Consider the following 25,518-nt stretch of genomic DNA (forward strand, 5'->3'; position numbering starts at 1 on the left):
TTTGTTTCTGTGTGTGTTACTTTTAAATGTTGTGTCGTCATTCTCCTCTTATATTTAATGCGCTTTCCTAAGTTTTAGGTTGTGACCCGGATTTGTTTTTTTCTATCGATTTATGAGTTTTGAACATCGGTATACTACTGTAGCCTTTATTGATGAAAAACAGTTACTGTCCATATTTCATAAAATTCATCGTAGGTTTGACAAAGTAAGTGATGAGAGAAAACGTTTGACATTAAACTGTCTCTTAAAGTTCACTGTTCATTAATAGGTTCATTTAGAATCGTCTAGTTAAGTCCGAAATTATGTTTTTTCAAAGTTTGCACTGAATGCTGTCGTTTGGCAATAAAACAGCCTCTGTCCAAATTGCATAGCATTCCATACAGAGTGTTTATTCATTAAAATAAAAACTTTTCCCAGACTAACCCACATGTTGACGGCACCTGCCGCTGACTATGGAAGCTATGATCAGACTAGATAATAATAAAGATAAAAAATCCATTTTCCAGACAACGCTCGGTGACGATAAAAAGATCAAGGCGAATTGAGAAAAAAGCAACAATCTTACAGAAGAGAAATGATAATATTGTTTTTGAATTAGCAAAGTACTGTCTGTGTTTCTTGAAGGCAAAGCAATGTTGGGTAGCAGATAGTTTCCAGCTCAGATAGCTCCTGTTTCCTCATTTAGTGTCTTTTATTACTAATCTTATTATTTATTTTTCATAACCTGCTAATCCCCTATTCCTTAAAAAAACGAAAATAGAGATCTCCAAGGAAAATTCAATTCGGAAAGTCTCATATCAAAAGGCAATATTTAGAGCTAAAACACATCATACGAATGGAAAACAACTGCGACAATTAGAATTCTGACATTTTCTTAGCATTTACTAATGTAGACGTAGTAAGGCCATTTTAATCCTTCCCTTCTATTGTAGTCGCATAAAATTCCATAATATTACCATAGACTTTTAAGACTTTTGTAGAAAAAAGAGGGACGAAAGATACCAAAGGGACCGTCAAACTCATAAATCTAAAACAAACTGACAACGCCATGGCTTAAAATGAAAAAGACAAACAGAAAAACAATAGTACACATGACACAACATAGAAAACTAAAGAATAAACAACACGAACCCCAACAAAAACTAGGGGTGATCGCAGGTGCTCTGGAAGGGTAAGCAGATCCTGTTCCACATGCGGCACCCGTCGTGTTGCTTATGTGATTACAAATCCGGTAAATAGTCTAACTCGGTAGGTCGAATTCATGAAAGGGAAGGGGATTGTAGTTACGAAGTAAGGAACATATCCGATATCATTTGTGAAACGGTTATTCATTCCATAACGGTCAACCAACTCGTGATGGCGTCCGTAAAATTTACGAAGGGATGATTTCAACTTCACCATTTGGAACTCTTGGTTTAATAGCTTCCTTGTGAGCAGTAACCCTCTATCAAGAAAATCATGATAGGAAATGCAAGCACGGGAACATCGTATCAATTGGGAGATATATACCCCGTATGCAGGTGCTGCTGGAATGTTGCTACTAAGAAATGGAAAGTTCACAATTGGAAAGCTGAAATCATCTCTTTTGTCGTAAAGTTTTGTCTTCAACCGACAAAACGCGCGTCTTGCGTATATTCAAAATTTAATCCTGGTATGTATGATGAGTTTATTCAGTATGTTTCTGTAGTATCTGCAAATCATCTAGAATTGAGGATTAACTTCAGACTAAAGCTTGTCAAGCCTTCATAACTATCAAGTTATCTAAAAAAAAAAATCAGACACATGGATTGAAAGATGGAAACAAAAGGTAAGTAACCACAAGAGTGCACACACTGAAATCTCTCGCCTTCTTTACTAATCATTGATATTATGTTAATAGTCCTAAATATAAAGCTTTATCACAACTGTCACATAATCTTAACCAAGAAAACTAAACATTGGCCAATGAAACATGAAAATGAGGTCAAGGTTAGATGAACCATGACAGACAGGCATGTACAGATAACAGATCTTATATACAACAAATGTAGTTGACCTATTGTTTATTGTTAAGAAAAACAGACCAAAACCAAAAAACTAACACTGAGCAATGAACCGTGAAAATGATGTCAAGGTCAAATAAAATCTGCGCAACTGACAAATAGATCAAAATAATTTTCCATACAACAAATATAGTTGACCTATTGCAATAAGTATCAGAAAAAAAAGACCAAAACACAAAAACTATAACCACTGAACCATGAAAAATGAGGTCAAGGTCAAATGACACCTGCCAGTTGGACATGTACACCTTAAAGTCCTTCCATACACCGAATATACTAGACCGATTGCATATAGTATTTGATATATGGACTTAAAAACATAACCTTGTTCACTGATCCATGAATTGAGGTCGAGGTCAGGTGAAAACTTTCGACGGGCATGAGGACCTTGCAAGGTATGCACATACCAAATATAGTATCACCCCTAGTTTTTGGTGGGGTTCGTGTCATGTGTACTATTGTTTTTCTGTTTGTCTTTTTCATTTTTAACCATGGCGTTGTCAGTTTGTTTTGGATTTATGAGTTTGACTGTCCCTTTGGTATCTTTCGTCCCTCTTTTACTTATAATAATAGAGAATTTAACATTGCTAAAAATCTTCAGGCATCCATATACAAAGTATGAAGTATCCAGGTCTTCCACGTTCTTAAATATAACGCTTTTAAGAAGTAGGCAAACGCCGCCACCATAGCCGCCGGATCACTATCCCTATGTCGAGCTTTCTGCAACAAAAGTTGCAGGCTCGACAAAAAAAAAGAAAACGTTTTTCAATTTATATTCAATATACAAACTATATATCTATATTTATATGTGAGTGCTTTGTGGACGAACAAAACTACAACCCTTGAACCAATAAGTAAACCTGATTTCAATAGACATAAATGCACTCCTCCATTCGACATTTGCATTTACATTGCAGCAAGTACGACAGGAAACATTCATTCAAGTACACAAGTTCATGGATCGGCATTTTAATTATATCTTAGACGTTATCAAAATTAATTCAGCATCAAGAACCGATAGTATTTGTCTGTTTTAAATTTCACATCTTGCAAGCCTCTTGGTTTTTTTTTTACTTAATTTTATTGCTACCACTGGGTCGATGCCTCTGCTGGTGGACTATTTGTCCCCGAGGGTATCACCAGCCCAGTAGCCAGTACTTCGGTATTGGCATGAAAATACGGATTGTTTGTGTTATTAAAATTTGCTGTTACAAAATATTAGAAATTATTATAAATCAAGGAATGTATCTACCTCGTGCAAATCTCTGACTCCTTTCACGTATTTGGCTATACTTTTAGGACCTTTTGGTTTATAGCTCTTCATCTTTTACATAAGCTTTGGATTTCAATTATTTTGGCCATGAGCATTACTGAAGAGACATGTATTGTCGAAATGCGCATCTGGTGCAAGAAAATCGGTACCTTTAATTTTATTACACATGTACGAGTATTTCTTCAATATTATTTGGGAACTCAAATTCGTCATTTTCTATTATCAACAGCAGTCTAGTAAATATGTATAAATGAATATAAAAATCTACCGAAGATAGGGCATCAAAGTCATACTTATACACATCGCTTTATGATGTAAAATGAAAACAAATCCAAGAAATAAATGAAAATGTAACAACTTTTATTATTGAACATGAACATATATATACATATCAAATTATACACAAAATGGAATCCTTACAAAATTGTGTAAATATATGTGACTATATACAGAATGCATGGTCTCTCAAACATTCATATCTTTTTTTATATAAAAGAACACATGAAATTCCATTATACCAAATTAAAACTTTCACATGTAGAAAAATACAAAAGCATTAAGTATTCATTGCAAAACATTTAATCTTCGATACAATAAAACAAATAACCAAAACCGAACTGAATTCTTCATATTGTTTCTATGAAAGCATTCATGCGTTTAATACAATTCGTATTTGGTCTTACGTTATGTATGCTATTTACAAAATTATGCATGGCAAAACAAAGCTAGACACATGTGAATATAATAATTTGGTTAGTTAGAAGAATGCCGTTTGATGTTCTCAAGTACCGTAAGACAGTTTCAAATGAAATATTAATGAAACAAAACAACATGATAAAAAAAAACATACGACTGCTACAAGATATAAATCATAAGCGTTTAATGCTTACTGGAAACTTTTTAATTTCGTAGATTCTGTGTAGTGTTTATTATCAGAGGGTGAACACTAGTCATGGGTTTTCCTTGTTTACCTAATTATCAATTCAAAGGCATATAGTCCTACCATTATACATATCAACATTTCAAAATCAAACTGTTTGATACCCCTATTTAAAATTAATTAGAAGTTGTACATTGCATAGACCTGCTAAAATGCTGGCATATTAGATTAATTTTCATTACCTTGTATAATGAGGTATTACAAAAACACAATCTCACTTTTCAATTCATGCGGCTCTTTTTTAAATTTTTATTATCAAAGCATTAAATAAGGAGCTCCAAAAATACATGTATGTATAAGCAGTTCATTGATATGTTAAAAAAATAGAATTATAATCTAAATATTATGCTTTTTGACAAACGCTTAAATTCAAGCATGTATAAAAAAAAATTAACAAAATGTAATCTCACTGTAGAGTTGTTAATATCCAATGCATATACATATATTGCACGAAAACCCCCAAAATTAACTCTGGGAAAATCGAGCAGCCAAAAATTCCTTTAAATGTTACTTTTACATCAAATATATTCACTATTGCACATATGTCTTTGTTGCACAATTTTGGTCAGCTGCAGTCCAATTTTTGTCAAAACCAAAAGGCTTTATATCAGGAAAGATTTGATATCCGGGTATTCGATGATATTAAAACGATTATGATTCAGGAATATGTAAGGCTTGTCAACAGACAATACTTTCTTTTTTGACATTAGATATCGGTTAAAGTATAAGGTGACCAGAAAGATTTTTTTCCCATATGTTTACATTTTTTCTTCAGTCGCTGTAATTGTTATTTATTCTTCAGACAAGGCGAATGAAACTCAATAAGAAGATATTATTTACTTATAAACAGAAATAAATTATAAAACAATGGAGCTTAATGCCAACAACAGAAAAATAATTAGATTAAATATAACCCTTAATCTGAAGTGAAAATAAACCAGGAACAAAGGAACATAACGCAAACCCGGACAAAAATCAGACAAATACATTTATATACATATACAATTATTTTATACAAATAAGCACTATATCATCATGAAAACAAATTGGCAAAATATTTTTCTGAAACAATAAATTTTTGAAAATTTTATAGTTTGCATAGAGTATGTGCTAAATCTTTTTTTAAAAAGATGCTAACATATTTGGTAATAGCTTTTTTACGAGCATCATTATTTTTATGACACATACAATGTTCAGAAAAAATTAGTAAATTGCCCTTTTTTAAATATTTCACATTTCGTTTAAGTATTGTTTAATTCTCTTTTGGTGAGTGTCAGAATATAAAATTATGCTTTTGAGTCATAAATATTATTATCATATCCGCTTGGAGCTTTTGCCAAATCCAAATCGCCATCACAGTTGACAAGGATATCATCCAAGCTTGAAGGTTGTCCATTGACATTGTTCAGATCTTCGTATACTCCTGGTTCTAGTTCTAAACGTAGAGATGTACTGTCGAAAGACTCCGCATTTCCTACTGCATCATCCAAGTCAATATAGTGACTAGGTGCATTCTCTGGTACTTCAACGTTACCACATTCATCATATTGGTTCTTAGACGTTTCCAGCTGCTCATTCATAGCATTGCATTCAGTCTCGTTTTCACATACACTTTCGTACACAGCTTTATTATCTCCGCATACATCAAGGTACTGTGGTGAGTCAGTAACTCCGAGTTTGCTTTTAGCAATATTACATTTTTCATATTCACTATTATCATATTTTGGTAGATAGACATTCAATTTGTCAACCATCTTTTGGTCAGTTATTTCAGCATAATGGCCGGATTCTTTGGGAATTACAGATACATTCGGTAGTTTAGCTTGACACGTGGTACATGCAATTGGATCTGCATATACGTTCTGGCTTCCGGTTGGGACTTGATTGTTCAAGCTTCGTTCATGTCTACTCATTCTAGGTTGAGACGATACCATGCTTCTGACAGTGTAAGTTAAATTATCGAAATGCATTGACAAATCTTCTTTCCCTTTTTGTTTTCTTCTGAAAAGTTAAAAAAAAACAATGTGAGTTTAATATTTCAATTAGTAAATAAATCCCGGGAGTTTTCAAATGCTAGAAGATAAAAGTATTAGTTCAGAAAAAAAAAAGTATATATACTTTAGCAGATATTAATTATTAATGTCTATTATTATCAAATTTACTCAAATCATTACTTTGATTTTAAGTTTAAATTTTGGCTTCAATCATATGGGGAGAGGTGAAACCTACACTTTGAAAATAAGTATAATTCATTTTACTGAACAATCGTTGCATCTTCAACTCTTTGACTGTATAAATAATAGGTGGGAAATCAATTAAACTGCTGCGTGTGTATTTGACTAACCATTTTCTAATAAACATACAGAAACAGCCAGTTTCCATTTAAAAAGTATGTAACTGTTTGTTAACCAAGCACACATAAGATAGCTGACCCACAAACAGAAAAGAGGTTGGTCTTATTCACTTTTATTACAAACTCATCAAAGATAGTATTTCTGCATTTGAATTATATTAGAAATTTTTATAATTATAAAAAAGCCTCAACTTGGAAAGATTGCTTTTTGACAAATCAATATTACTTTTAAAAAAAATGAATAATAAGAAAGTTCAACATCAAAACGGAAATTCTTAATGGAAAGAGCTGTGTAATGTCTCTTATATACCAATAAAAATAAAGATGACATTTTGACAGTAAAGTTTACTTATTAAATTATGTAAATCAATTCAATTAAAAAGATAAAAAAAAAAAGTTATGAAATCACATGCTACAAATGGAAGCGTAAAAATACTGGGTGTGTCGACATATTCCACATTTTTTTTTATTATTCATGATGTTGAAATTAATATCATTAAGACTCTTATATATTCAAATTCAACTAGATACATTTTGGGTTTCGATTAGCTATACGAAACAAACTGTGGGAAATGGAAATTAAACTGTTTAACTATTCAAACATCAATATACTCACGTTCTGAAGAAACAAACACTCAAAAGCATCAATAATGCTATAGCTCCTAAGACACTTGCAACTATCACACCTGACAATTCACCTGTAAATAATAGAATAATATCAGTTTTATTATTTTGCATGACAAACTGAACTATTTAAAACAGCTATCTTTTTTTGAAATCTATACGACCGTCGTAAAATTGAGCAATAAAACCAGGTTTATTCCACAATTATCTACACAAGAACTACTTTTGCCAACTGTTAAGTCAGGAATAGGGCAGATGTTTTCCGTTTATTCGATGAGCTTGAGCTTGTAGTTTTGAAATTTAATAAATGACTTTTCGTTTTAAATTTTCTTTGGGGTTCAAGTCCACAGTCTATTGTCTGATAATTAAAAAAAAGATCACAAAAACAAACAAAGATTCAGTTAGCGAAAGACAGTAAATGTTGAGATTGAAGGCAGTTTAAATGAATTAATGTTGTTTGTATCGTATCCTGCTTCATAAATATCGTAGTATAGGGTTATTGCATGAATATTGGGGAATATTGTCCCGAGTAGAATTTTATATTGCACGAGCTTGCGAGTGCAATATATGTTCTACGAGGGACAATATTCCCCAATATTTATGCAATAACCCTTTTATTGTATCATGTGTATAGCAATATAATATTTGAAAGTAAAATTTGGTTTAAACTAAAATTTTGTCGTTGATGACGTCATGAATTTTGGCGATTTATTGCACTAGTGCAATATTAGAATTTATTGCACGCTAACTTTTGGTTACTTTCTGTGGGAAATATTATATTGCTATACAATAATATATGATATTGGTAGATTTAATTCAATGAATATACAACATTTGATTACCCATTGATTTTAGTCCATTCATATTTTGTATTGTCGAAATGTATTGTCGAAATGCGCATCTAGTGCAAGAAAATTGGTACCGTTAATTTTATTACTACCACTGGGTCGATGCCTCTGCTGGTGAACTATTAGTCCCCGAGGGTATCACCAGCCCAGTAGCCAGTACTTCGGTACTGTGTTATTAAAATTTGCTGTTACAAAAATATTAGAAATTATTATAAATTAAGGAATGTATTTCCCTCATTCAAAGTTCTGATTCCTTTCACGGATTTGGCTATACTTTTTGGACCTTTTGGATTATAGCTCTTCATCTTTTATATAAGCTTTGGATTACAAATATTTTGGCCACGAGCATCACTGAAGAGACATGTATTGTCGAAATGCGCATCTGGTGCAAGAAAATTGGTACCATTAATTTTATTGAAATCTTTTGAAATGATGAAAATGCAATTGCATTGTTATTTTAATTTGTGATTCACACTTATCTTTGTGAATATATCATTAAGATAACCATAAATGAATTACCTTCATTCAGCTTACTTTCCTTTGCAGACAATATTCTCCCAACAACTGAAATTAAGCATAGATCGAAATCATCTCCAAACTCATAAATAAATACAAATATGAATAAAAATACAAGTAATCTTCAAAACGTTTATATCATATGTATGTGCATTTTCAAAAATATGTATATATATAAATACACAGTGTTTAAAAGGCTACATTGTAATTTGGTTTGACTATGGATCAAGAGGCTAACTCAGCTTCAAAAACATATTAAAACAGATTACAATATGAAAAAAGGAAGATGTAGTATGATTGCCAATGAGACAAATCACCAGAAGATACAAAATGACATAGAAGTTATTAACTATAAATCACCGTATGACCTTCATAAATGTGTAAAAAAACCTATATTGTCAGCTTTGAAAGGTACAATGAAATGAATAATGTGACCATGTAATTAACCTTTATTGTTTAATTCTTTTGAATGTGCTTTGTTTCAATTGAGGTTTGTATGTACATGAAAATAATGATTATTTGTATGAACAAACCTGTTTGATTGACTGTGACTTCTCCTCTGACTGGTGTTGTTGTTTTAATCATTGTTTCTGAAATTTTGGTTGTGATTGTTGTAGAAATTAATGTAGTCGTCGAAGGCCTTGTTGTAGTAGGTTTGGTCGTAGTTGGTGTTGTCGTTGGCGTCGTTGTTGGCGTCGTCGTTTGTGTTGTTGTTGGCGTGGTCGTTGGCGTCGTCGTTGGTGTTGTTGTTGGTGTCGTCGTTGGCGTCGTCGTTGGTGTTGTCGTTGGCGTCGTTGTTGGCGCTGGTGTAGTTGTAGAGGTCGTGGTTGTTGCTGGTTTCATGTCTGAAATGTTACAATTAATCACTATTAAAAAAGTAGCTTTCTGGACAAAGTGTAAGTACTATGTGATACGTTTTAAAACTCTACCAGAATCAGAAAATCACGTTCATTTTTTTTATCTTTTGTTTGATACAATAATAACAAACCGCAAAACAATTAAATTGACAATATTGAAAGAACAACCTTTAGTGAGAATTATTGACAAGAAGTCCATTAATTAATTATATATCCAGTAAATAAAGAGTTTGAATAAATTTATGAACAGATTTTAACAGAGATTATGAAAGATCTGTCAATAATATCGATATATTGGCACAAAGCCCTGTGTGTGATCTAAACTGTCAACCATTGACCAATCATTGACGAGCTACCTGACCTTTCGGGTCATTGTTTTGCTCTAGTTTGTAAGTACTGAATCATTAAGTTCGGTGTTATGAAGTGGAATAGAAAATTAAATTCTGTAGTTTCTATTGTTTTACAAAAAAACATTTCATTGAAACTCAAAGATACCACTCTGTGGTTTAAAGGTGGCCTGATTAAAATGGACCCATGTAAACATACCTAAATAAGCATACTGTCCTGGATTTTCAAAAACAGAGGAATATAATATGAGCTACTTACCATATTGGCAAATAAAAGAGTATACATAATTAAACGAACTGCATGCATAGTCATGCCATTTTCCGCCATCATTTCGACGCAAATTCCCACAGTCCTCATAACAAAAAAAGTTGCAGTTTGGCTGACCACTTGCCCAATTATTCCAAGTTATCCTTTCGCCTAAAAAACAATAACGATGTGTTAAGGGGGTACACAATACCTAAGAAAGATAACTCTAGAAACTAGTTTTTTATCGTTTTTAATAATATATATACAAACTGAATCGAGGACAATAACCAAGTGGCTTTGCTTTCCTATGAAATAGAATGTTATGTCAATATACATAGTTATCAAAGGTACCAGGATTATAATTTTATAATACAAGTGTATTCACAAGAGTCGACTAGGGTACAGGCATGCGGTTATTTGACTTCTTCCGCTCTGCAGTAACATCAATATGTTTCTTGGAGCTTAAACGGCTCGTGGTCTTTTTAATAATTTGGTAATATGCACGTTTATCGTCATAGCTTAATCAGAGACATATATATGTTCCAGAAGGTATGAGTATTTGGACCGTACGCGTACGGTGCGGACCGAATACGTTTACTCGTATACTCGTACGGTCGGACCGTTTTAGTATACGCGTATGGTCCAGTACGAGCTGACTATACATGTTATTAGATCATATGGGTTTAATTTAAAACAAATTAACATTAATTACAATCTTTATTTTGAGTTTTACTTATTAATATTATTACAATTACACGGATGAAATTAACAAGTGAACAATTGAAATTAAATATTTGTTTAATTGTAAATCTTGATCCTAATTTTGGTACTCTCAACCAAATGTTTACCAATGTTACACTTGCTATACCACAAGTTAGGTACTGATATTTTTTACATTTACATTTTTGCAGTTCGTGTATGTTCCTTAGTTTTTGCATGTCTCTGGCTTAAGTATAAATGTTAGTTTTGAGGTTAGTTCAAACCAGATTATTTAGGACTCATATAAATATAAGAAGAATTTGTGTTCCATTGAGATAATACAATTCAAACGAGAAAACAAATACACAGCCACAACCGACAACGACTATTAAAATGACAGGCTCCTGACAATGAACAGACACAAACAAACTTTGGCAGGTTTTCCTTGCGCTAAACCCTCGTCGGGACAGTACAACATAAAAACAAACTGTAAATCAGTATAGATTCAAAACTAAATGTATGGCACTACATGTTTCTTAAAAAACACAAAGTTGAACAAAACTGTCAAAATAAATGTAATGTGGATACCCTTACGTTACATTTTCAGTTTATCGGATGGTCTTTTTTTAAGGTGGTATCAGTTTTGTATATTTAGATTGACCTACAGATTTCGTTCTAGTATTATCTATTTACTTAGTTTTCATTCCGCTATCTAATTACTCACCAGTCACCCATCGCCAATCCATTTCATTGTCTCTATCATGAGCTCCTATCCATACACCGTTTTTGTTCCAATGGAGCTCATTTAAAGTAGTCATGACCCAGTCTTGTGTTGCTTGATCCCTAATCTGAATTAGGTCGCCTTCTTCTCCCCTACACCGACTTCTGGCCGTCGTCCAATACAATTCGCCCTTCTCGTAGCGATAACATTTCTCGCCGAATGTTTTAAGATAAATAGATCTCGACAAATGGTCTGGACATCTGTACATGTCATCACTTCCACTAATTTCTGTCAATAGAAAGATTTTTTAATTAAACGAGCTTAAATGTCTTGTTGCTCACTATTATTCTGTCCTCTAATTATTGATAGTTGTTTTATTGGAAGTCATACCACATTATATATGGACAATGTTCAAGCTATATCGCAAACTTCTATCAAAACCTTTTTTGATGAACTCATGAAAGATAGCTGACTATGCGGTATGGGCTTTGCTCATTGTTGAAGGCCGTACTGTGACCTGTTATTTTATGGATTACCATCTCTTACATTTGATAGTTAACCTATAGTTTAGTACCCTTTGCTTACAGATATACAAAGAGACGTATTGGCTATAAAACGGTTTAAATCATCAATTTCTTTTAATGTCATCAGCCTCATAACAATGTGTACGTCTGTATCGAGAATTGTCTCGTGCAAATATTTTAAATTTCATGTCACGAATTGTAAGAATAAAATATATGATTGTGACCTTATCCTCATTCTCTTACCGAGCAGTAACGTTAATGGTTGTAAGGAAGATTTATAAGGAAGTTCATAAAGATAATTTAAGATATGCCATTTCTTATTGAAATATGCTTAAAATAAATGTGTCGAATGGCAAACTATTGATGTCAGGTTTAGTTTGCATCAAATACATTACCTCAAGCATGTCAATAAGTATATATATGTAAAGTAAGTTAGACATAAATTATTTTCATCTTTGTTGTTGGAATAAAACTTATATCACACAACACTGACTATATATAAAACTTAAAACACAATTTAACATGATTTGTTATAATGGGATCAAAACGTCAATCGCTCCTATGCATGATCGATCATTGGAACAATATAAACAAGAACTTTGAACTCACAAAAGGAAGAATACTCGAGCTCCTACCCCACAACTTGGTCATGTCTCATTTATTCTATGTCATATTTATTTCATGTCTGAAAAGTGTAAAAATCTGAATTATTTTAAATAACATAAGTTTATTTAAAAATTCAAATGGTCTAACTCTTTCTCACTGATATTTGTACTCATCATTTTCACGATAGTCCTCTTAAACTTCTTAAATAGAAAAGGATAAGTCTTTAAAAAAGCATCATGACATTACGTTGACAAACTTCTAAGCCCCAAAAAATTGTCGAAACAATATTGAGTTGCACTTATAAGCAAGGTTTCTAACATGTAACATATGTTCCCCACAGATTCTGACAATGAGACGGTCATCGTCATCGTTTTAGGTGTATTTAACCGGCGACAACCATCGCGGTCTGTGACCGATGGAGTGAAACACAAAGCAATTATTCAAAATAAAGTCTATTTCCGATATGCTTAGGTTGAATCAGATTAAGACATTTACATGGCTTATATATGGCAACATTTATTATTAGGTGAAGCAAAATGTTACTTCAGATAATTGGGATAATTGTTTTTTAAAAGTGGATAATTTCTATATATTATACAATGTTTTATCGACCTTATTATAATGCACTTTCACATTTTTGTAAACAAAAAATACGTTTATAAATATTGTAAACAAAAATGATTTTTTTTTTTTTTACTTTTTTCTGATCTAAAAACATACAACGTTTGTAGCTATACTCAAAGTACAATATGAAAATACGCTGTTAAAATACGCAGTTCATTACCACTAACATTAGTAAAACAAAATGACGAAGAAATTAATGAACTGCATCCTCACACAAAAACAGTGAGAGAATGCAAAAAGCGTTAATAATATATATAGCAAATTTACAGATCTAACATTGTTGGGAAACATCAACCCGTCTAACATTGTTGGGTTGATGTTTAGACGAGTTGTATATATATTATATACAACACGTCTAAACATCAACCCGTCTAACATTGTTGGGTTGATGTTTAGACGAGTTGTATATATATATATATATATTTGTGTTGATGTTTAGACGAGTTGTATATATATATATATAGAGAGCCCAGCTGGTCGTGTGGTCTAGCGGGACGGCTGCAGTGCAGGCGATTTGGTGTCACGATATCACAGTAGCATGGGTTCGAATCCCGGCGAGGGAAGAACCAAAAATTTGCGAAAGCAAATTTACAGATCTAACATTGTTGGGTTGATGTTTAGACGAGTTGTATATACATTATGTACACAGCCATGTATCACCATCATTGATGGCGATCCAATGGATACATCTGTTGTAGAGTTGTCACTGACTCAGACGTACTTATATATATATATATATTATAATTATTTTCTGTGACTGTATCTTACATTAATTTGTAGGATCCTTTACTGTAGATAATTTAGCTGATCTGTAACAATAACATCTTCATGCCTTATATATCATGTACTGTAGTACGCCGCTAGATTAAAACTGACGTGGAAAGGTAACATATGGCCACCGAAAGCTCTTTTTTTGAGAGCCCAGGTGGTCGTGTGGTCTAGCGGGACGGCTGCAGTGCAGGCGATTTGGTGTCACGATATCACAGTAGCATGGGTTCGAATCCCGGCGAGGGAAGAACCAAAAATTTGCGAAAGCAAATTTACAGATCTAACATTGTTGGGTTGATGTTTAGACGAGTTGTATATATATATATATATATATACGAGTCTAAATTGAAAACTACGTTCAAACCTATGACTGCGTTGGATAAAAACCGCAATTTTTATACGTGTGCATGTCAAACAAATTCCGTTGTAGAAGGGTCTAAAAACAGCACAAACAACATTTTCCAAAAGACCAAAAGAGTGAAAAAGTATATTTAAACAAAACGCATTTGACTAACAGGTCGAACAACTGATGTTCTTTAACCCTGCTGACTGCCATTGGCGATTGCCAAATAAAATTGATCACAGGTTGTAACAAAATGGATCTTATTATAAATTTAATACGTCACAGAAAAAAAATAAAAAAATTGTTAACTTGTGGACAGGATGTTGTGCCACAAACATTCGGTGTCAATATTTCTTTAGTACACCATATCCGGATTTCGACAATAAATGTCTCTTCAGTGATGTTAGGGATCGAAACGGTATTTGGAAGGCCATATAAAAAGCACCCTCATTTTTAGAGAAAGTACCCTCATTTTTAGATTAACTCTTGAATTTTAAGAGTCAATATATAGGATGAACGGATCATATAAACCGGAGGGAAAATATGATACATGCCCAAACAAAAAATATAAACATATATATATACAACACGTCTAAATATCAACCCAACAATGTTAGATCTGTTAATTTGCTTTCGCAAATTTTTGGTTCTTCCCTCGCCGGGATTCGAACCCATGCTTCTATGATATCGTGACACCAAATCGCCTGCACTCCAGCCGTCCCGCTAGACCACACGACCACCTGGGCTCTCAAAAAAAGAGCTTTCGGTGGCCATATGTTACCTTTCCACGTCAGTTTTAATCTAGCGTCGTACTACAGTACATGATATATAAGGCATGAAGATCCGCAAACCACTACACGGCTTTATGGAGTAAGTGAGAGATATTGTTCACTTGAGTATAATGAACGTGTCCTAATATGAAATATTTTCTTGCAAACTATTGCCTACAGTGGATATCACTTCTAACCTTTCAACAAATCTGTCAAAATCTGTCAGGAGACCTGTTCTAGGACAGTACTAGCACTAGTATGTAGAACTGTCATCCTGGCGTCTTTTAGACAGTTCTAGCTAGAACAGTTCTATAACCTGTAACTGATTTAGACAGTTTTAACTGAATCTGATCCTGACAGTTCTACTAGAACAGTTCTATACGAATAGAACTGGTTTGTCAGTTCTTCGGCTAGAATTGATTTAGTTACTTCTATCCATAGAACAGTTTTAAGAACTACCGGTATTCGCTGTCTCAAAAACATTGAAATTCTGTTAATTTTGACAGGAAACATTTTGCGCGTGGCTTTATCGACGATAATAATACATTTGTAACACTAAATGTAGACCAGTGAGATGACATAACTGCAGTGACGTCATTTAAAACTGTTCTACAATCTTAAACAGGTTTGTTCAATTCTACGGCTAGAACAGCTTAAGACAGTTCTGCTGAAAGTTCTACGGTTAGAAATGATTTGGACAGTTCTACCCTTTAACAGAACCTGATAATTCTACCTAAAACTGATTCTGACAGTTCTACTTAGAACAGTTCTAGGGTAGAACTTATGTGTTAAACTTTATTAAGTCGTTTGGTGGTCTTTGGTCCAAAGCAAGGTTCATATTGATATGACATCAGCATTTGTTAGTTCTGAGATACATGTAACAGTCGCCACTGTACGATGAACACTGATATAATATATCCACCCATCAAACAAACATAATTTCGATTCGTTTAAATTTCACAGATTTATATTTGTCTTTCTATTTCTATAACTACCCCATACTACCCGAAATGGTGACTTTTTGTATAGTTAGCTTTGTATTGTTTGAGGTTTCAACACAATGAGTTTTAAACTTATATTTCAACGTTATGTAAATATCAAATCTAAATTTAAATGTCACGTTTATGAAAACGTTTAAACTAGTCTTTGCACTACTTGTTTTGAAAATTAGTATAACAAATAAGTACATGTACCACAGTCTTATGTACATATATATATAATTAACGCTTTTTAAATTGTTATGCCAATTTTAACTAAAATGTAGGACAAAAAATAAACAAAGGAGCTTTGTTCGTGCAAAAATACACGTTACATGTATATGTCTACACAGATATATTTCTAACGAATCCTAATGTTAAAGGGGCACTACCTACGAGGTATATAAAAAAAAATCAAAGATATATTATTTTTTTTGTTCAAAATCATTAGTGAAAAGCAAATAGCGAAATAATAATTGGCTTTTAGTAGCCAATATTGTTCAATTTTGTCAAAATAAGCTAAAATCATTGATTATGAATTATTCACTTGGAAGTGAATGATTCGACCTCAATGAATCCGTATTCATGTGAACTTTAATTTAACCCCTTACCTTAAGATGGATAATACGTGAATTATTCAAAGGGAAAGTATGTCAACATTAAATGAAACAAAGGTAAATCATTTGATTGACTGATTCGAGGCCGTACATTGACCTATAATGGTTTACCTTTTTTTTAAATTGTTATTTGGATACAGGTAGAAACGATGATAATCATTAATTTCATCTATAATATGAAGTTAAATAGACCAAGAAGAATCTAACAGCACGAGTTTGCATAATCTATTTATATCTATATTTATGTTTACATCGCTTATATGGTCATTTGATGACTTTAGAGGTCAACTCGATAATTAATTATATGGCGTCTGGACTAAAATACACACGAAATGATGCTACGTATTTTCAAGCCCGTGTCCTGTTAGTTCTTTATTTTTAGACTTTTAATAGTTTGGATAACATTGTTATAAATCAAATATGAGAGTTGATTAAAATCAGTGAACATGAATTTGACAGCTAGTGCCCCTTTAACATATTTCTGAAAAAATACAAAAATGTCGATATTCATAAGCATCAGTTATTACTTATATGCATAAGTACTTTAGTATACAATACATATCCCTTGACACCATTGGTGAGTATGGTCACGAAAAACGATGATAATCCGTCGGATGGGGACGATAAATGGATGACCTGTGTTAAGAGAGAGCCATATATCTTGCACGTAAAGACACCCTTGTAGATTTCAAAAAGAGAAGGCTAATGCAGCTAAATGGCAGCACCTGCACCCGAAAAATGGAATTTATATAAGTTGTAATAACTTGTTTCCCAATCTATTATAAATAAATATTTTTGAATTGAATATGAGTGTTGTTAGACACCATCGTAGTAAAAAATATATTAAAGTGTGTCATGAGGTGACACAGGGAATGAATAATTCGCGATCGGTATCGACATTTTTTTCTCTTTGTATAGTTTCTGCAACCCATTTATGATTAGCTACAAGACAAGCTATCAAGGATCTCAAATAATCTCAAGAAAGGACATGAATCGATGGACTTGAACAAAGTTTCTAAACAGTAGAGGAACACTATAATAGATAGATATCTTCTAAACAGAAATAAATCTTAAAAAGAATAGCAACAATACAGAGATTTTAGTCAGAATTTTTATTCTAGTCTACAGTTGGTGCGACTGTGACAGCCCTATGTTCCACAAGGAACGAAGAGGATTAAGTCAAGTCACAATGGTAGGCGATTGTTGAAGAAACATATTTCTCCAGGTGAGCAATTCATGTCCTTAAGAGCTTCTAGTTTCTTCAATTTAAAATAAGTTGTTTATTTATATTGTGTTTCCAACAACAATGGTGTCTTTGAATGAAACCAACTGCTACTTAGAATTTCTTAGAATTTTCTTTAGTTTTCCCAAGGACTTATATACATCCCTGGTTTTCCAAATAAGTTTATATTTCCTCATTATGAGTTCCTTGTAAGTTAACGGGAAGAAGCGTGACTTACTTTTTATTAATCTAGAATATAAAAATAGTTGACATCATTTAGGGAGCTACCATTTGATTTTTATGGGGGCTAGGATGAAATTTGAAAAAAAATAGGCAGGACAGGAGTTTTGAGTAAAAAAAAAAGGCAGGATGAGACACTTGCAAAAATTAAAAGTCAGGATGACAAATTATGTAAAAAAAAAAAGTCAGGATAAACTAAAAAAAAAAAAAGCAGGACCGGAGAGAGTGAAAAATAAACAGGCAGGACAGAGATTACAACTAAAAAAAAAGATTATAAATATATTATTTTGATTTTCAGTCAAGCTCGACAAACTAAAAGAAAACACGTTTTAAACTTGATTTTTCACAAAGGTTTACCACCTACTTAAAAGGTGACTCAGCCTTCTTTCTATTATTGTCAAATACATGTATTAAATCTACATGTAGTATTCTCATTAAACTCTATAGTTAACACAAATTTAAGAAGATATTCGAGAAACTGATAATTTATTAACGACACTTACACATGTGAAAGTTCAGACTTTTTTGGGTGGAAGGGTTTTAAATAACTGTCCACAAATTGTGTTACTTTTTTAAGTTTGACATTTAGTAGTGCATGTTTTAGTACATGTATGCGTCACTATGCTGATGTTCAGTGAGGTGAAAGCAGAACGTGCAATAACAAAAATCATTGCAACTATAAATTAAAACAATACATGTTTAAACACAAACTGTTTCAAAATTACTTTATATCATCGTAAATCCACCCTCAAAAATAAACAGAAACTGAAAATTGAAAATCCCTGTTTTGATAACAAAAAATGAATATAACCTAAAAATAAATACATCGACACAATTTATGTTAGAAATATTTGCAATAAATCATATAAAGGAACAAATAAAAATTACTTGCATTTCTCGAAACTGATTCAAGTCTATAAACTCGATTCTCAGTGTTCATTAAAATTATGCAACAGATAGAGGACTCAAAGTTCAGTATTGATCTTGCTATAAGATTCTGAATAAGTAAAAGGGGTGTATAATGAAAGCCAATAATTATATAAGACAGCAATAATACGAAATATTTGCCAAAAAGATATCTAAAGGCAGGGACATACAATCTGAGAGTACTCTATAAACTATAGTTACTGAACCCAGCCATAGTTTCCGGTACACTCCTCCTCTTTAAAGATCGATAAGTAAGAACATCCAAAAAAACTGATGTCTTTTTATTCTGTTGTTATGAACATACAAAATTGAGAAACGAATCTGTCATAAAAGAGGGGCGAAAGATATAAGAGGGACAGTCAAACTGAGAGATCGAAAATAAACTGACTACGCCATGGATAACAAAGAAAAAGACAAGCAGACAAATAATGGTACAGAAGACACAACATAGAAAACAAAAGACTAAGCAACAACAACCCGACCAAAGAGAAGATAACCGAAGGCTAACAATGGGTCTTCAACGCAGCGAAAAAATCCCACACCCAGAGGTGGGCTCCATCGGACCATTTTAAAAATACAAATGTGCACTAGTTTGAAGTTAAAATGGACGTCATCCTAAACGTCAAAGCTTATAAATGAACTAAAATTAAAAACAAAAACAAGACTAAAAAAGGCCAAATTAAGGCTCCTGACACGGGTCGGGCGCAAAACTATGGCGGGACTAAACATGTGTGTGAGATCTCAACCCTCCCCCTATATATACCTCTAGCCAATATGTCCTATTTGCACAAGACTATATATATATATATATATATATAAAACAAGTGATGCACGACTTGGGATGTAATATTAACGTCTATATACAATTCAATCAATTAATACCACGAGTTACACACAGATGTTGTGGTAAAATGTTAACACAATATATGCCTCGAGATATATTTTAATATTTATAATGATAAGATCACATGTACAAATGTGAACCTTGTTTTCACTTATATACAAGAAATGTGACAATGTACATAGCTCGGGAATACTATATCTGTTTGTCTCCCTAAATGTAAAAGGAGTTGTAAATTTTAAAAAAATATTGTGGACACAAGAACTTCAGTGTTGACATGAATATCTATTATATGATCTTTTTTATATTTTTTTGTTTGCAAAAGTATGAATTATTCGAAATACTAAGAATTTTTGCTTATCCCTGATATAGATAACTTTAGCCGTATTTGGTACCCATGATATTTAATAACACATTTTTCACTAACATAATAGAAAGATCTCAATGTGATCATCATGGCAGATGCCGACGATGCGAGGGCTGTATAGTCGGTCAAAGTCGTTAAAACTCCCATCAACATGGCAGATCGTTAACAGTGTTACGGTTTCTAATAACACTCACTTGTAATCACGGGCATTGTTCAATTTGTTAAAGAAGATGGCTAACTTGGAGAAAATAAATAATATTAAGATTAATTATTACTGAAGATGTAAAACTTGGTTCGGAATTATTTCAAAAGATCCCAAACTTGGCGAACATGATTTCCGATTAAATTATCTCCGATGATTTATAAACATGAGTCCCAGAAGTATATACTTGTCAGTTGGCGGATGCTTAATATCAGATTTGAAACACTGAGGAATCGGAAGAGACGTTAAATTGAGGAGCGAAAGATACCAGAGGGACATTCAAACTCATAGATCGAAAATAAATCAACACGAAGCCACACTATCGTAGTTGGTTTTCATCCAAATCGGGCGACTACATAAATCCGATAAACGGTGGTTAGATTTATCTTATAAGTAGAAATATATAGTTCGGAAACCACAAAATGACATGTCCAATTTATTTTATGTAATTCTCATCTGTCTTATTTAAATGTCTTCATTTGTGGTAAAAATTACCTTCATTTTAGTAAGTGACTACAAGTGTTTGTCTGCCTTGTTTATATTACATTGAGATAGACGTCATTGGTATATGGGAAAATACGGGAAATAGTGAAACCAAAGAAGATAATCACATGCTTACTTTTTTCCTATTGGACAATATCATTGTATTCTTATGTAAAACGATAGAAAGAACTGACATATTACTTATTGTGTACAATTTATTTGTTAATTATTTTTGGGCTACATAAAATCACAACTGTACAAAATTTAACACGCTTTTTGTAGTAATTCATTTGTTCTATATGTATATATGACTTTTACAAATATTTGAATGCATTTTACGTCAGTAAGTTGTTTTTTTATCTTCACGAACAAAGAAAACATAATTATACATATATAATTATGTTTTATCTTCACGAACAAAGAATAATTATGTTTTCTTCGTTCGTGAAGATACAAAAGTATCTATATTGATATAACATGAATAAATATATTTATAAAAGTCATTGTGTTCGTTCCTTTTCTTGTTCAATTTAATACTGAAAATTCGATATCAACCGTTGATGAGTAACGAAATTGTATATTGTTACAGACCCCAACCCCATCAGTGACTGTGTGCAACTATGCACTAACTTTCTCGTGAGTTCCATTCAATTTTATTTTGTATCAGATCGTTTTTTGCTCTCCATGTATAAAGACTACTTTCATCTGCCTATGCTGGTTGGTCGTTTTTTCAATCCCTCGGAGAGTCTGTCAGGTCTGATGTATATGATGTTATACGTACGTAAATTATCGAACCCTCTTTTAAAACAGATTTAAGATGAATATATATAAGATGAATTTGGGCGCTTGGTGATTGATTAATTGTCGAAGTCTTTCAAATGTCTGATACATGGAAACTGTGTCACGCATATATATGACGAGAATTACCATCTTTTATCTATCTACTAAAGATAGATTCCTCAATAAATTGTCGACAGGGACAGGCCATACGAGAGTGAAGACAAGGGGTTCGCAATCATATGTATTGATATCATGATCTCTTCTTTTAAACCTTGTGTAACTGTTTATACATGTGTATATAATGGTACAATCTGTGACTTTCCGCGGTCGTCAGCCCCTTTTACCATTTCGTTTGGGTTTCATATGGTGTGTTATATAAGAGTGGAATCCCAAAGTGTCAAAAGAGAAAAGTTGGTAGACAAAACACAACCGGGAACACTAAGGAAGATGACCGACAAAGAAGTTATGGGAACTTTATTTACCTTATCATACAATTCTGATAGTTTACCCAACCCGGATATTCGCATGTTTTCTTGCTTGAAAAGGTGGCTTATTTCAGTTGCACGTCCTATCACATTGTATATAGGAGTTGCGCTCCCCCGAGCTTTTACAACCCTCCCTCTATTACAATTAATTGCAAATATGAATTTCCTAACTTCATTACTGTTCGTTTCCCTGTATTTACCGTCTACTGTAAAATATAAGAATGCATCGCTGAACAAAACCTTCAATTAGTTGTGTATTACAATGAATGTTTGACCTTTCATACATGTAACACTAAATGGCAGTACACAAATGTAGTTACAAAATATTAGCGTTGATATATGCGCCACTGTGTCAATTAATTAACAGGCAACAGACCTATGGGCCATGATTGTGATTGTATGTTTTATCGACCGGTTGACCACAAGCTCTAGTTCATAACGATTTACTATACAATACGCATTCCAGCGGATTATTTTTTTATAAGGCCTTCTTTAAATCAATAGGAACAAGGGAACTCAACTTGGACATTTAACATGGTTAACGTGTATAAAGCTTATAGACACAAGATATTTTTGGGAAACATATATATATATGTGTACTAATACAGATTGACTGAATAGTTCCGAGATTAGTTAAATGTTGACTGGAAGATTTATATTTAGAAATAAAGCTTAATCTCCATTATTATACCGGTTTTTAATTTGGTTTTCTTTTAATTCATAAATAAGAACTGGAAAGTGATCGGATTACTCAACACTCTAGGCTTGTCTTCCGATTTCACTTCATAGAGTCAAAATTTCACTTCCTATATCTCTTAAAGTATCTTAAAATTGTATATGACTTCCTTTATTTCTGCATTTATGAAATCAAATTTCATTAAAATGCCAATCTAGCAGTGACACTCATTTCGCGAAATATCGTACGAGAAATAATACTCGCAAGTCATTAACATTCCAGCTTAGCTTACGGTTATTTTTTGTCGTACGATTTTTGTTTTAAAACACACAATAAGGATGTCAAAACGAAGTGGTTCGCATTCGGATGAACGAAGATTGTCATAAATATGCATGACATATTTGCCACTGTTCGTGAAGAACCCGTCAATATATCAATTCATCGAAGAGGGGGTCACTTTCTGTTAGGATATACCATTTTATATAGATTTGTTTTGACCATGTCTATTTATTTAGCTATGGTAAGCCCACTTTATATCAAAATATACGCCATAGGCATATTCACACGAATTTAAAAAGACGAGGTTTCAAGGCCAATTCTCGTCTCAATTGTAGTTCATTACCAGGTGTAGTTAAAAAAAAATCAATGAAATATTTTGATGTTAGATCATAGATGTTCGTAAATCGACACACATGATATAAATTATTTATACATACACGACGAAATGGATTTACCATGTTTACAATTTGTATGACCTGCAATCGTATATTATATATAATATGCATGTAAAACTCGACACATATTTTTGGTGACTCTAACATCTCCTTGACAAAGTGTTTGTTATGTTTTTACTGGATTGAACGAATAAAAAAGGATTAGCTACCTTATTTTATTACAATGTACTTTTATTAAATTGTGTAAAAAGTCTTAAAACTTTGTTCTTTTTGTGCTATAAATTGACGGTTGATGAGGCAACAGTAATGTTTTACTCTGGTTAAAATACCCTAGTTAGTTCATGAATATGTGAAGTCAGGGGTGAAGTTCTTTCATTTTCTAAGTTATATATATAATATTTCGAACAAAAATACATATTAGAATATCAGCGTTATTAACAAAAAACAATACTCATTGTACGGGTTTTTTTTTCTTTTAGCAAATTGAACACCTATTTGTGTTCACGCTTTGTTTAAACATTGTTAACGTAAATACGTTCAACTTCGGCTTATTTAATTGAATTTCGTTACTGTAATTTTCTTTTTGTGTGTGAATAGTAATTAACAGCCCATATAACAAAGGAATAATATAAAAGGTATATGTAGGTATATATACAATGTATTACTATGTACATTATTTATGTAATTAAAAACGTGATCACCTGTATTCGTATTCATACTGAGAATTATTAAATAACATAATTATTCAATTCCTACCTTCGATGAAAAATCCAACTAGAACTAATAAATGTAAAAGTATCTTCCATGCCATCTTGTCTTTTTAGTCCAATATTTCTGTTTCAACACAATTTTTACCTAACTTTTCGCACCTTTTCTCAGATGTTGTTTGTTTGGGTTTATTTTGTGTCATGTGACTTCGGAATTTACATAAGGTACCTTTAGGGTAATATTGATGACAAATTAACATAGTTAGCATGATTATTAATACAAATTGACATGACAAAGTTCGATGAGTAGATTAACTATATATTGCCGAAGGATAAATAAAATTAAAACATATAAAAAATATAAGTATTAGATCTAGGACCTTATAATGTCCAAGATTATATCTACAATAGTGGGGAGTCTTTATATTTCAACATACTAGAGGGTTGAACGAAACTAGTATCAGAAATACATTTTAACAAATATTTGTTTTAATATACAATATGAATGACATGTCAGCGAGACTGAAAAGTAAGGGGAACAGCTTTCGAAAATATCAAAACAAAATAATTTTCTACAGTACGTAATGTCTGCTATCATTTTTACGGCCGATGATATAGGAAGCTGTGGTGTGAGTGCGAATGAGACAACTCTCCATCCAAATAACAATTTAAAAAAAAGTAAACCATTATAGGTCAATGTACGGCCTTCAACACGGAGACTGGGCTCACACCGAACAACAAGCTATAAAGGGTCCCAAAATTACTAGTGTAAAACCATTCAAACGGGAAAACCCAACGGTCTAATTCTATATAAAAAAAAATTTTAAAAAATGTTTATGATAATTATTTTTTTAAAGAGTGGGGAGGATAGTTTTGAATCCCACACTTTTGCAACAAGAAATCCCCCTTACCCCCTGGCTCTCACGCCCCGAATCAATGCTTCGCAAACTCGTAGTTGGGAGAAAACTAAATACTCAGAACAGATAATGTTAGTAACTTATATACCATCTCCATAGGATTTCCTATGATTAAATCTGAAGTGCTTTTTATAGGTCGGAAAAGCAGAGACATATAGATGTGTATATATGTCTCTGGGAAAATATCTGTATGAACATTTTTATAATGAAAAAAATCATAAATTTATTATTATCCCTTTAAACTTTGGGGCATTTTCTTATACTGAGGTAAGTTTGGTTATATTCATAGGCAGATCCAAAA

The 25,518-nt window shown here is 32.5% G+C and overlaps 1 protein-coding gene across 1 annotated transcript; it reads right to left on the reverse strand.

Moving 5' to 3' along the window:
* Positions 1–3,660: 3,660 nt before the first annotated feature.
* Positions 3,661–24,531, reverse strand: LOC134693280 (uncharacterized). Its single transcript, XM_063554025.1, has 7 exons — positions 24,350–24,531; positions 11,471–11,755; positions 10,060–10,218; positions 9,130–9,441; positions 8,600–8,644; positions 7,225–7,306; positions 3,661–6,256 (listed from the first exon to the last, which is right to left on the reverse strand). The coding sequence occupies exons 1-7, from the start codon at positions 24,402–24,404 to the stop codon at positions 5,542–5,544; spliced, it is 1,653 nt and encodes a 550-aa protein (XP_063410095.1). The 5' UTR covers positions 24,405–24,531; the 3' UTR covers positions 3,661–5,541.
* Between the last annotated feature and the right edge of the window lie 987 nt (positions 24,532–25,518).

The sequence above is a fragment of the Mytilus trossulus genome, chromosome 12, assembly GCF_036588685.1.
Source record: "Mytilus trossulus isolate FHL-02 chromosome 12, PNRI_Mtr1.1.1.hap1, whole genome shotgun sequence".
NCBI classification, from domain to species: Eukaryota; Metazoa; Mollusca; class Bivalvia; order Mytilida; family Mytilidae; genus Mytilus; species Mytilus trossulus.